The sequence below is a fragment of the Nannobrachium achirus genome (assembly GCF_963921795.1).
Source record: "Nannobrachium achirus genome assembly, chromosome: 6".
Taxonomy (NCBI): Eukaryota; Metazoa; Chordata; class Actinopteri; order Myctophiformes; family Myctophidae; genus Nannobrachium; species Nannobrachium achirus.
In genome coordinates, this window is record NC_137815.1 from 61,636,711 (window position 1) to 61,650,970 (window position 14,260).

Here is a 14,260-nt window from a genome sequence, read left to right on the forward strand (position 1 = left end):
CATGTCAAAATTCAAGTTTTTCAAAAATAGCAGATCTACAAGCTTGCAGCAGGTGCCGCGCTGTGAGCTTGTATATCTGCTATTTTTCAGTAGTTAAAGCATAAAATAATGATCCGTACCCGGTCTAATTGTGAAAACAGCAGCTCCACATCATGCTCACAATGCATCGATATGCGACGCCGTTGCGAGCTTCTTCTTATTCTTCTTCCGTGCAACACTATCTTGTATGATGAAACGGGGCGTTCATTTACGAAACAAAAAAGAAAAAAACATAAAAAGTTAAAACGTGGAGATAGGAGTTTTCCGTCCGACGGCGACGATATAAGCCGTCTGCTCGGCCTAACGGAGGCCGTGCTGTTGCCAGGCGACCGGAGAGCAGCGCTCCTGACTGGAATAGGTCATGAATGCACCTGTTCACCCAGCCTCACAACGCTGTGCCCCGCCACGTTAACCCAGTTAGACCGGCGGGTACGTTTTTTATTGCGCATCATTTTATGCTTTGGCTATTAAAAAAAATGCAGATATACAAGCTCACAGCGGGGCTCCGAGTGCCGCGCTGCGAGCTTGTAGATCTGCTATTTTGGAAAAATCTTGAAAAATTATTTTAATATTTTGACCCGATTCTATAAAATGTCTTCTGAATCCTTCTAAAGGTTTTTTGAAAAAGATCTATGTCGCTGGTGCTCAAACTTTTTCATGTGAAGGACCCTCAAAATGTTATGTATTTGGCCCTGGACCCCCATCTCAAAATATTGTATCAGGGGGTACCCCCCCCCCCCCCCCCCCCCCCACGTTCACAGATTTGCACAAATCTTCATGGTTTTTCAAAAATAGCAGATCTACAAGCTCGCAGCGTGGCACTCGGTGCCGCGCTGCGAGCTTGTAGATCAGATAAAAAAATCTCTTTCTCCAGATATTTTTCCATTCAAAGTGGATGGTAGATACAGATAAAAATGTGTATCTGTATCTACCATCCACTTTGAATGGAAAAATATCTGGAGAAAGAGATTTTTTTATCTGTTATCTGGCCCAGTGGGAATGGGCCTTTAGCTATAAAAAAAAATGCAGATATACAAGCTCACAGCGAGGCACCGAGTGCCGCGCTGCGAGCTTGTAGATCTGCTATTTTGGAAAAATCTTGAAAATTCTTTTTAATATTTTGACCCGATTCTATAAATAACCTTCTAAGGTTTTTTTGAAAAAGATCATGTTTCTATGTCGCTGGTGCTAAAACTTTTTCATGTGAAGGACCCTCAAAATGATATGTATTTGGCCCTGGAGGACCCCCATCTCAAAATATTGTATCAGGGACCCCCCGCAGAAGCAAATATTTGAGTTACAAATGTTCGCTTTAAAAAATATATAGGCCTATGTTCAAAGATTTGCACAAATCTTCATGGTTTTTCAAAAGTGCCGCGCTGTGAGCTTGTATATCTGCTATTTTTTTAATAGTCTTCTTCTTTCTTGTATCATCGTCCTTGATGATTGGTTGACAACTTAAAAGCATTGAATAATTCTAGTCCTAAATGGGTTTAATGCTGTGTTTCTGTCTAGTGGTCCTCTAGTCTAGGGTCAATAATCCATTAGTCAGTTGACCCAAAATAAAGGAAATTTAATTAGATTTTAGAAATCAAATTAATGTGGTAATCGTTTTTGTTTTGTGCCGTGTAAATATTTCTAATTATGTAATTCTTTACGACTTAAAAATGTTATGCTTGCTTTTGTTCCATGTTATAAAGGGGAAAATTATTGATTGCTTGGTAACATATTAAGCAATCTGAAGATGTAACTTGTAATTAGCATTTAGTATCATTTTGTACTTTATTTCCTTTTTTTGCATTGTTTTATGGTCTGCATTAATTTGATGTAGTAACCAACTAAGCCTGTAAAAATAATCCACTGATAAATTGATTATGAAATAGTTCAGAATCTGATTCCCAACAGGGTCACATTTTCTAAAAGAAACATTATGCATGAATGTGTACTGCAATGCAACACAGATAACAACAATCCACTAACTAGCATAATTGTGTTATTAATTTGCCAAACCCTGTGCAATTTTTCTCTCACGCCCACGATAATGTCTACGAATTCCTGCTCTGTGCCCATATACATACAGTTGTCAGCTCCGGAGTGGGAGGGCGGGCTGATCTCAACCTAGCAGATGTCCAGTGCCACCTGGATAAGGAAGGGGCCTCCGACTTGGTCATTGACCTCATCATGAACGCCACTAGTGACCGCATCTTCCAGGAGAGCATCCTATTGGCCATTGCACTGCTGGAGGGCGGGAACACCGTCATTCAGGTACGTCATGGTGTGTCTGAGTGTGTACACAGAGAGAGCAATTCTTTCAACATAAGGTACTACATTCAAGTTCAGGAGAGTCTGGACAATGCAAATTCTCTTGAATGCTGCCTTCAGGTATGGCATGGAAAGAGGGCATTTGCATTTCGTTCACCATAATAAAAACTGCATTCATGGTCTGGAGAGGGCACTTTTTACAGACGGATAAAAGGGCAGGGGCTCAAGCTCCCTTTGATGTCTATGTGTGCACGTGCCTGGTGTCATCATGAGAAAAGACGGTCCATTCAGGAAGGCATGACTGAGATATAAACAAAAATGTAGTCTTGGGGTGGCGGTGGTGAGTGCAAAAAAGGGTAAAGTGAACTTATCCAGGATTACCAAATGAGAAAACAATAAATGTACAGTTGTCCGTGTTGTAGGGCATACATGGGCAACTGGCGGTCTGGGGGCCACATGCGGCCCGCACCTTCACATGATTTAGTCTGCAGGTTAATAATATTGATATATTATTGATTTCAGCTGTTACAATTCCAAACATGTAAACGTCACCCTTAATGACTAGTATTTTATTTATTGTCTTTTTTATGTCCAATGTATTTGTACTTAAGTTCATAAAGTTAACTAAATGCCCACCCCTGGTGTTGGGGCTTTGGGTCATTGTTTAAAGAAAACTGGCACTGTGTTGCGATTTGATTGAACTTGGTGGTACATGAGTTGTGTCCCACAGGTAGGAAAGCTTCCCGGTAGAAAGGGAAGGTGAGTGTGGGTGGTAGATGGGAGTGTGAGGGGAACAGGGAGTTGAGCTTGGCTCACAGGGCTGGGTGAGGACCAAGCTCTCTGCAGCCGACCTACGTCATCGCCTCCCCACTGCCAGCCCCAGGTTGCTACGGCAACGCCAATCTTTGCTAACCTCACGGCGAGGTTGAGAGGGGAGCAGCCTATGCTGATTGCAGGGCAATTTCATTATCCCGGCTTTGCGCGGGCGTGCGTTGTGTGTGTGAGTGTGCTTGCGTGGGTATGGATATCGTCGCTGTCAGATGGAAACCTTGTATGTCCAAAACTGTTCGTTTTCAGAAAATCAGAAAAAAAAGGATTTAGTTATTATTTTGTCACAAGCTCTTGTTAATACTTTTCATTGGTAGATATTTACCACTTTCAAAAGCAAAAAAAAAGTCTAGGAGCTCACAACACTGTCCCGTAGATGGCCTATTGTTGCCACTGTTGTGTGACACTGTAGTTTGACGAAGTAGGTTATTCATTTACATCACGGGGAGAAAAAGAAAAACGCTAAAAGTTGAAATATGGACAAAGTTTCTGTCTGACAGCAACGGTATGTGAATGTGTGCTTGTAAACGTGTGTGTGTGTGTGTGTGTGTGTGTGTGTGTGTGTGTGTGTGTGTGTGTGTGTGTGTGTGTGTGTGTGTGTGTGTGTGTGTGTGTGTGTGTGTGTGTGTGTGTGTGTGTGTGTGTGTGTGTGTGTGTGCGTGTCTCTGTGTACGTGCGCGTGCTGATTCATGTGCCGTTTTCTGTGTACGTGGGCCTGCTTGTGTGTGTTTCTTGCATAAACTAGGTGCCTTGCATAATAGGCTCGTATATTTGCATAGCGCTGCTACCTGGCTTCCCACAGACAGTGTACACAAAGGCGCTCACATGATGTCTGTTACATAAGAGGCTGCCTGCCCTGCCTGCCTGCGTGAGTAATGCCTAGAGCACAGTGACTCCTGACATTCCACCTGAACTCCTTAACTGGGTCACGTGCAATCAAAGCCCCTTACCCGCTGCACACACACACACACACACACACACACACACACACACACACACACACACACACACACACACACACACAGGGGCGTCACAAGGGGGGGGGGGGACTGAGTTAAGGCCTTTGCACACAGGACAGTTGCGTTTTTTTTGTTTGCTGCATGAATAAAACGCATTGGATTTGGTGTGCAAGGCTGTGCGGAATCGGCGCTGCGGTTCCAAAAAGGAGTCATAAAAGGAGTGATGAGTTTTTTACCGCATGCGACAAGACGCACGAATCGAACTGGGTTTGATCGAGAAAAAAACGCACGGCCGCAGCCACTCGTCGCACGGCTAATTCGGAGCCGGTGTGCATGAGGTCATAGAGAATCATTGTTTTCTTTAAAAAAAATGAAATTGTCCGTTTTATCCGTGCGGTTAAACGCGCCTGTGTGCAAAGGGCTTTACTAGGGCCCAAGGTGGAGGGGCCTTAATTATTTTATACTTTAGCTATTTGAAAAATAGCAGATATACAAGCTCACAGCGAGCTTGTATAGATCTGCTATTGTTGAAAAGTCGTGAAAACGTGTGCAAATCTTTGAATATATGTATTTTTTAAGCGAACGTTTGTAACTAAAATGTTGCCTCTGGTGACCCTGGAACTAAATATTTTCAGATGGGGGTCTGTGGCCAAATACATATCATTTTGGGGGTCCTTCACATGAAAAAGTTTTAGCACCACTGACATAGAAACATACAGTACAGGTAGGTTTTCCAAAAAAACCTTAGAAGGATTTGAAATATTCAAAGACTTTTTACGATTTTTCAAAAATAGCAGATCTACAAGCTCGCAGCGTGGCACTCGGTGGCCGCGCTGTGAAATTAAATCGTTAATCGCAAATTATTTGAGTGACAATTAATCGTCACGTAAAATGTAGCAATCGTGACAGCCTTATGCACCGATCCATTGTTATGAGGGTCTTTGAAATCAAAAGCTTTGAGAACAGACAGTGCAACCCTCAGTAGTCCTCTGGGTGCATGAGTTTATACGCCCACTGTGTACTCTGTGTGCTGCTGATGGACATCTGAAGGTCAGGCGAGAGTTGTAACTTTGTGGCCAGTGTCGGTGGAAGCCTGGCGAGTACATGTCTACTGGGTGTGGTTGTTTTTGTTCCTTCTCGCACATCCCATTCAGTTAGCACAACGGCACCTTTGTCTTTTTGTGGTTGCCAAGCCCAGGCAAGGATACTAGACGTTTTTGTATTTTTTTTTTGTTTATATAATGTTTCTCACAAGGAAGTGTGAGAAGGGTATTTAGATCAGGGAAAACTACTGCTATTAGTCACAGCGATTGTGCCATACAAAGTATTTGCCTGCAGGGTGAGAGGATTCATATTGTTATTGATGAGAGTGTCCTTGAACTTAGGGCTGTCACGATTATGACATTTCACATGATGATTAGTTGTCACTCAAATAATTGCGCTTAATGCTTTAATTGTCGTTGACAATTACATTTCTGTTTGGCTTTTAGGCTTTGAAGTTGCACATGGTAGATAGATATGACACATAACCTCAATATACAAAGAAATTACTGACATATTTGACAACTTTATTCTTAAAAAAAGAACATTGATAGTCGAAAATAGCCGATCTACAAGCTCACAACGCGTCACAGCGCGGCGCGTTGTGAGCTTGTAGATCTGCTATTTCCACTATTTTTTGAAAATGTTTGAAAATATATGAATTATTTTCATGTAAACGATAATGACGATTATGACAAAATAATTACGATTATGTCAATTATTCATATTGTTATTGATCACAATTCCTCTGTGTCCTTGGACTTCTAATTCCTATGTGTGATCTTGAGGGAGATAACTGGCTGGTAGGAAGCTTTATAGCCAGGGTGGTTTGTTATTTGGCCCGCATTAAACAAGGGAGGAGGATGCAGCACTTCAAAGCCTTCCGTTGCAACGTTTCAGCGAGGTGTTTTTCCTCTCCTCCGGGGGACAAGCAGCATGCTTTGTTGCGGAGGATCACGTATGGTCCAGGGCGAATTTAAAACATATCAGCAGACGCATCACATTTCTCCCTCTTACGTAACACTTGGGCTGCGTGCCTCGTCGGAGGACAGAGGGCTTCTTGTTGTCCAAATGGAAAGCAGGACAAAAACATGTCCTACGGATTTTCTCCAAACACTTTGTTTGTTTGTTTTTCGAGGTAATACCAGAGCCGTAGCCAAGCCAACACAATTTTCTGGGAAAGGCTGCACGAGGGTATAAGGGGAGGGAGGGAAGACGAGAAGCCAGGATTATTCGGACTTGGCAGCCAGCCGCGCGGGAAGAGAGTTACGGCGGGGTTTGTGCTCGGTCGCGGGCCGTGTCACACGCAGAGAAATAGCCGATCGACGATCTCAAATTGCGATGTGTTGAGAGCTTGTAGATCGCGGCTATAATTCCGGTGCGCGACACCAGCACTCAGCCGAGTATAAATGGGCTTTAGTTTCACAGCAGGAAGTGGGCCAGGGCACACCTCTGGCATGGCAGCTTTATGCCAGCCTGCCCCCTGCATGCTGTGTGAGAATAGATATCTGAATAGGCCAGCGTGTCTTCCCTCTCTAGGGATGGTCACTGGTAGCCAGTTAGGGGCTTTCCCTAACTGGTACTGCATATACTGGGGCACAGGTCAAATTGTCTGCAAATTGTCTGACCTTCACGTTAATATAGATAAGGAGAAGAGAACAGGTGCGCTTCCTCTGATTGCTGCCACTGATTTGGGCAGTGGGTGCTTAGCTCTAGGTACAACTGAACTGAAGGATCCACAAAAAGTGGAAAAAGCAGCACACCAAAATGAAAATGCAGGACAGGCTCAGACGTTAAGTTCCATTTTATTCTAAACGCTGAACACTGCGTTTCGGTGTAAAGCCTTCTTCAGAGTAGGTTAAAACTAACTTTTGGTGTGCTGCTTTTTCCACTTTTGTGGATCCTTGACTTCACGTTAATATATATGTATAACTACTGTAGATAAGAAAAGTTGTACTATGTATATATCTAGACTACAACAACATTTGGATTGGTACATCCACTCCACTGTGTGTCTGTGTGTATGTGTGTGTGTGTGTGTGTGTGTGTGTGTGTGTGTGTGTGTGTGTGTGTGTGTGTGTGTGTGTGTGTGTGTGTGTGTGTGTGTGTGTGTGTGTGTGTGTGTGTGTGTGCGCGTGCACGTGCACGTGTGTGTGTGTGTGTGTGTGTGTGTGTGTGTGTGTGTGTGTGTGCGTGTGTGCTTGCGAGTGCGCGCGCGTGTGCATGCGTGTTTTGGGGGGAAATGGAATTGTGAGTCCAACAGTGCTTTACAGCTGCTTGAAACATAATTGCTGTGACTGTGTTTTCACATATAAACCCAAATTGCGAAAATTGGTTTACAAAGCATAATTCTGTCTTTGAATGTTTCATGTTTAATGTCTAATAATGTCTCCCTTCAGCTGGTTCTTACTGTGGGCCAGCCAGCAGAGAGAGGTGAGATGGTCAGTCAGATTGTGCTGCCCACGCTGTCTGGCTGTGTTGGAAGCTGATACAAACACTACAGCAGCAGCAGTGGGCAGCGATGGCCGCAGGCTAGTCACCCAGAATACTCTCCTATAGAGCTTTGTTTATTGGCCTACTGGCCCTCGCAGACAATGTTCTGGTTTTTCTTTTCTCTCAAGCTGTGTTTTTATAGCATGGCCCGAAGGCCGGGCCATATAGAGCAGAATTTGTCTGTAAAAGTAAAGTAGATCATTTACAGCTCACGCTGCTACATATCGTTGTTGTCGGGTGAAAACCTTTTATGTCCACAATCATTGGTTTTGCATTTATCATTTTAAAAATGATTTAAACTAGTGAAAACAGCCGATCTACAAGCACACAACGCCTCGCACCGCAAGGCGTTGTGTGCTTGTAGATCTGCTGTTTTCACTACTTTTGTGCGACGGCCTTGTATGATGAAGCAGGGCTTTGCTTTGCGAAAGAACGTACAAATTTGAAACTTGGAGATACGAGGTTTCCACCCAACAACGACGATATTTGACATCACAAAACAGAGCTCAGCAGTGCCCGGTGTAACTAATTCGCTGATGCAGAGAGCAGACATACACACGATGAACAGCGCTGAAGCCGGCGATTAGTTTACAAACTGCATATTTTCTGTGAAAATGAGCCAAGCAGTCTACTGTCTGATGACACCAGTAATGCACACTACACAGGGGTTGACACTAAGGTCTCAGAGGCACTTGCCCGTCGGTCAAGTACAGGTCATGTTCTACTTGCCCAAAGGTCATGCCCACTTGCCCGAAAAGTAAATCATCCGTTATAAAATGATACGTAAGATTTTAATTACCGCTCAATTTAACTCTTATTTCTTTACTTTTTTGGGGCTATGCGATAAAAAAAGAAATCATACCTTGAATACCCCAAAATCAAATAACTATGATTGAATTTGTCTATGGTTTCACACTTGTTATTTTATATTTTCAAGTGTAGCAACAGTAAAAACAGCACATTATAGGTTAACAGTGCTCTTATTTCACATTGCACAAACCAGAAGACAGAGCGCTGTGGCCACATTGAAGTAGGTAGACAGATATATTGTGTTGTGTTTATAGAGGTTGCGTCGCCTAGCTCTCAAATGAGCACTTGCCCGGTCGGGCAACGTGAAAGCAAACTTCACCTGCCCGAAAGTTTTATTTACGTGCCGGGGGCAGGTGGGCAAGCCTTACTGTCAATGCCTGGTACACAACTGGCGTCCAGTGTCCGGTGTTAAAAACACAGTTAAAAAGAGGCCTGGCCCAACCTTTTATATGGGCAGTCATCTTTGTGATATCTTTCAAGTTTAGCATCTTCAATGAGAGCAGGACTTAACTGTATTCGTTGACAAATACCTTTCCATTGAACTCTCTCACTTGTGCGCGCACGTGCTCTCACACACACACACACACACACACACACACACACACACACACACACACACACACACACACACACACACACACACACACACACACACACACACACACACACACAGAGTACACTGCTCTATCCAAAGGAGCTCTTAAAAAAGACTCCCCTCCCAGTGCCCCCTTTAACCCTAACAAGCAAACAGGTGCCATGGCTCTTACTCAATAAGCACGCCTGTTGTGCTCTTCCACCGTCAGCCGCTTCGGGTTTTGATTTATCCGCCCACCGCCTCTTGTTTCGGGTTCACTTTTCAGACACCTCCTCCTGGAAGCCTCTTTCGATATAGTCTTTACTCTGCAATACGAGGCCTTGCCCTTTGCCGTCATCAGCACAAGCATTCTCTTCATCCTCTTCCTGACAGCGAGGATCGCGGTGGTTGGAGGGGGTTTCTGAACGCTGTCAAACAGCCATGGTTTTCCTCTCTCCGTCCTGTTAGTGTATTTCTTTCTTTTTTTTTCTTCTTCCAACCGCATGAAAACTTGCTTGAGACGGGACTTTTCAGTTAAAGAGACAAATCCATGCAAAGCCGGGATGGGTTGCATGGCTGCGTGGGTTTTTCATGTGGATGACAGATGCATCCAGGCTCTCATCCCATGGTGGCATTCAGCCTGAACTAGGGCTGGGCAATTAACCAGACATATATCAAAACCCACATTTAGAAACAGTTGCTGACTAGAAGCTTATATTTTATATCAACGAGGTAGATAGATTTTTCATAATTGACTAAATCGATGACTCTGATTAACACATACCTTGCCATTTTAAAATGGCTGCCAAAGTGCCAGGCTGTCACAAGTCTCCATTAGGGATGGGTATCGTCTGCGATACTGTTCGCGTAAAAACGAACGTTACCTCGTTTCGATACTCTTGAACGCACCCCTGGCCGGTCGCATCTGTAACAGTTGGGCTACTGAGAGTTTAATGACTGCTTTTGTAGGCTACACTCGTTACTGTGGAAAATGGCCGACAATAGCCTATAATGTTTATTATTATGATGATTATCCAACGTCTATACTCTCTGCTCTTGACATGAAAATGGCTGAATAACTGGCTTAATAACCTATTTTGGTGTGTAAAATAGCCCATAGAAAAAGGCAGATAATAATAAATAAAAAGTATCGAAAATGGTATCGAAAAGGGTATCGTATCGATTCCCAGGTATCGAAAAAGGTATCGTATCGATTCAAAGGTGAACGATACCCATCCCTAGTCTCCATAGACTTCCATGTAATTCATAGTGCACGGATCATGCACGCCCATGCATAGATCATGCACCACGTGTGTGCACGTCGTTCACAGCTTTTAAACCAAAAAATCTGCCTGGAAATCTGTTCAGGCATTCATATCATGAGATAGCAGCCATTATGTTATCTTCAAATGTAAACAAATGGCTGCCATGTATGAAAGATGGGGTTGGTATGGCGGTCAAACATGCAATTTTGGGATCGCGATCATGCCTAAAAGTATTTTTATTTTTTTTCAAAAACATAAAAAAAAAAAAAAGGCCCAAAACTCGGGAAACTCGGGCGTGGCGGCGTCAGATAACGGGAATAACTTTCCATGGCATGGAAAGAGGGCATTTGCATTTCTTTCACCATAAGTCTGGGGAGTGCACTTTTTACAGACAGGTAAAAGGGCAGGGGCTCAAGCCTTTTATGTCTATGTGTGCACGTGCCTGCTTGATTGCGTCTTATGCCTGATTTTACACTTGCTGAAAATAGCCGATCCACAAGCTTACAACACGACGTGTGTGAGCTTGTAGATCTGCTATTTTCAGAGCGCAACACCAAATTACTTTTCTTTTAGTTCTACTGGATCTCTTCTCCATTGGTCACTTCCTAACACACCTAAACATGTTTTTTATTTGTTGACGAAAGTGTCAATATATTTAGTCATAGTTTGAGTCATCCGAGCTTAGTTTTTATTAATTTAGCTTTTGTTTCGTTTTTCGCCGGTGAAAATAAAAGGTAACCGCCGAACATTTTTCGCCACGGTTTTAGTAGATGAAATTAACACTGTTGTGCACACACAGCCAGGGTCTCCGTGGATACCAGATGGTTGGTGTGCGTCGTCGTGCCGCTCCAACGGCGGCCCTCCAATAATCACTGCTATAGCTCTGTCACTCAGTGAGCTGTCAGGAGGAGGGTGAGAGAGGGAGAGAGAGAGAGAGAGAGAGAGAGAGAGAAAGGAAGAGAGGGAGAAGGTGGTGGGTGGCAGTGGTGGAAAAAGTACTCCGATGTTTTACTTAAGTAAAAGAATCAATACTGCAATATAGAAATACTCTGTTAGGCTGCACCCACACCAAAGTACCTATGAGGGTGGATTCCCCATTCCGCCAATGCATTACAATGAGAATGGAGCGGTTTCATGCCAGCAGAGGATTTCTGCAAAAAAACGCTCCTTTCTCATTGAAACGCATTGGCGGAACGGGGAATCCACTCTCATAGGTACTTTGGTGTGGGTGCAGCCTTACAAGTAAAAGTCTGGAATTCAAAATGTACTTGAGTAAAATTACAAAAGTATTGGCATCAAAATGTACTTAAAGTACAAAATGTTTGAAAATAGCAGATCTACAGAGCATGTAGATCGGCTATTTTCAAATAGCCAAGGAATAAAATAGGGCTTATTAATGTATGTTTTATAATATTATAGTTTATATCTGCAAAGTAACTTGTAACTAAAGTTTTCAAATAAATGTAGCGGAGTAAAAGTACTATGTTTGCCTCTGAGATGTGGGTGGAGTAGAAGTAAAAGTACTGAAAACTGGAAATGCTCAAGTAAAGTACAAATACCTCAAAACTGTACTTAAGTAAAAGTACTTAGTTACTTTACACCACCGGTGGGTGGTGGTGGTGGTGATGGTGGGGCTGCGGCGGTGGCGGGCGGAGCAGGGGGGTGGTGGGGGGGGTGACAGTATTAATAGATCTTACATAACTCGCCCCTGTTGATGCCAAAAGCCCTGGCGGCAGCTGAAAGCAGAGGAAAGGAAGGAGGAGAGGAATGCAGTGACCTTGTTTTCTGAAAGGAGGGCCCCTCTCTGGCCCGCCATGGCTGCCCCTGCAGGGCATAATATAAAGAAGGGGTCCGGGGACCACCACCAAGGGGTCCTTGAGGGGGTTCGTAGGGGGGTCCACAGCAAGATGTGTTAGTATAGCAAGGGTCTTCAACAGGGCGTCCTCAGAGGTCCTCAGAGTTACTACTGGGGGTCCTCCAAATTTTTGTGTGGTAGAATTATTTGTCTCCTTTTTTATATTAACCACTTGAACCCTAATGTCCATATTCTGAGAACTTTAGCTGAAAATAGCCGATCTACAAGCTCACAACGCCTCGCGCTGCGAGGCGTTGTGAGCTTGTAGATCGGCTATTTTCGGCAAAGAGGTTTGGTGTATGGGGGAAAAAAGAGCACACTAAGTACAGAGTGAAAGGTCAAGTTTATTATGTATCGACGGTTCAAGTGGTTAAATATCTGAAAACACAAATTGACATGAATCCAAAATACACTGATGATTGTCAAACATTCTGGAATCTATGAAAAGGTCATCTCTCTCTAAACTAAGGGGTCCTTGGCCTGCTGTATAGTATAAAAATCAGTTTAACCACTTCAAACCTATATCAGCTATTTGAATTCAGCTGACCTTTTCATTTAAGTTTGACTCGGTTCCATAGATAAATACTGTGAAGCAGACCTACAAGCTCACAAGATCGGCTCGTTTCAAATTGTTTGACTCTTTCTTATATTATTTATTTGATTCAATGCTTGGCCAGTTTTTATAGTATCATTTTGTTGATTCATTTGGATGCAGTGATGGTCTATTAATCTATTTATTTTTTGGAGGTATTAAAATTAAATTAGAATTCCTTAAATTGTCTCTTCACTGTCATCTGGGGATGATATCCCGCTTCAGATCACGCGGGACCCCCCTGGGGGTCTGGACCCGCAGGTTGAGCACCACAGTGTGTACGTGACTCATGGTCCCTTGGTCAGCTCTCAGGGGGCTTAGCGGCCATACAGTACAGTGGGATGTACAGGAGGCTAAGCTTCTTCAGGGGTGTGGGGAGGGTTGTTGGGGTAGCATTCTTAACTCGCTGACTGACTGACTGACTGAGGCAATGAATCAGCAAGTTGCTGCACTGCGCGGTTTCTTGGCTAAGCTCCCTGAAGCTAGCTGTAGTTGTTGTGGCAACAGTTCCTGTCGCTTGGTTGATTATTATTTTGATGTTGTTGCCTTTTGTCAGACAGCAGAAGCTTAGCAGAGGTGGACAAAGTACACACATTTTGTACTTAAGTAAAAGTATCAATACTGCACTGTAGATGTACTTCGTTACAAGTAAATGTCCAGAATTCAAAATGTACTTGAGTAAAAGTATGAAAGTATTGGCATCAAAATGTACCAATGTAAAAGTACAACATTTTTGAAAATAGCAGATCTATCGCGACGCGTTGTGAGCTTGTAGTTCGGCTATTTTCAAACAGCCTAGGTATGAAATAGGGCTAAAGTGGTTCATGTATGTTTTATAATAATTATGATTTATGTCTACGGAGTAACTAGTAATTAAAGTCTTCAATTCATTGTAGTGGAGTAAAAGTACAATATTTGGATCCGAGATGTAGTGGTGTAGAAGTAAATGTATTGTAAATTGGACATACTCAAGTAAAGTACAAATACTTCAAAATTGTACTTAAGTACAGTACTTAAGTAAATGTACTTAGATACTTTACACCACTGAAGCTTAGAATGTTCACCTCATCTCCCTTGGAAAATGTACTCTTTTTGAGTGTCCAACAGGGAATGTGTGTTCAAAATAAACACAAACAGGGGGATGTTTGCTGCTGTAGCACAACACGGAACATGCACAACTGTCCCTGTGTTCTTCTTTGCCAAGCGCTGGGAATCCCTGGATACCGCGTTTTAACTCTGGGCACGATCCCAAGTCCAGAAAATGTGGTTTACGTGCAACTGTGTGTGTTGTGATTTGTACTGTAGGTAAAAAGTTCCTGTTCTTGATTCCACACAGTGGGAGGACAGCAACCAAACTGTTTTCTCGGGTCTCTCTCTCTCTCTCTCTCTCTCTCTCTCTCTCTCTCTCTCTCTCTCTCTCTCTCACTCGTGTTGTTTTCTGCAAATTGATGCCAGTCAGGTGCTTGCAAAAGTGCAATGTAACCAACCAGGGGCGTCACAAGGGGGGGGGGGGGGGGGAAGTGGGACTGAGTTACTAGGGCC

At 43.4% G+C, this 14,260-nt stretch overlaps 1 protein-coding gene across 1 annotated transcript in view; it reads left to right on the top strand.

Moving 5' to 3' along the window:
• itpr1b (inositol 1,4,5-trisphosphate receptor, type 1b) overlaps positions 1-14,260 on the top strand; it is a gene marked incomplete at its 5' end in the record, with an annotated part of 169,701 nt that overhangs the window by 98,949 nt on the left and 56,492 nt on the right. Inside the window, one exon of the mRNA XM_080728342.1 lies at positions 2,120-2,304. Within this exon, the coding sequence (XP_080584468.1) occupies positions 2,120-2,304 (185 nt within the window). The remainder of the gene's footprint in view (positions 1-2,119; positions 2,305-14,260) is intronic.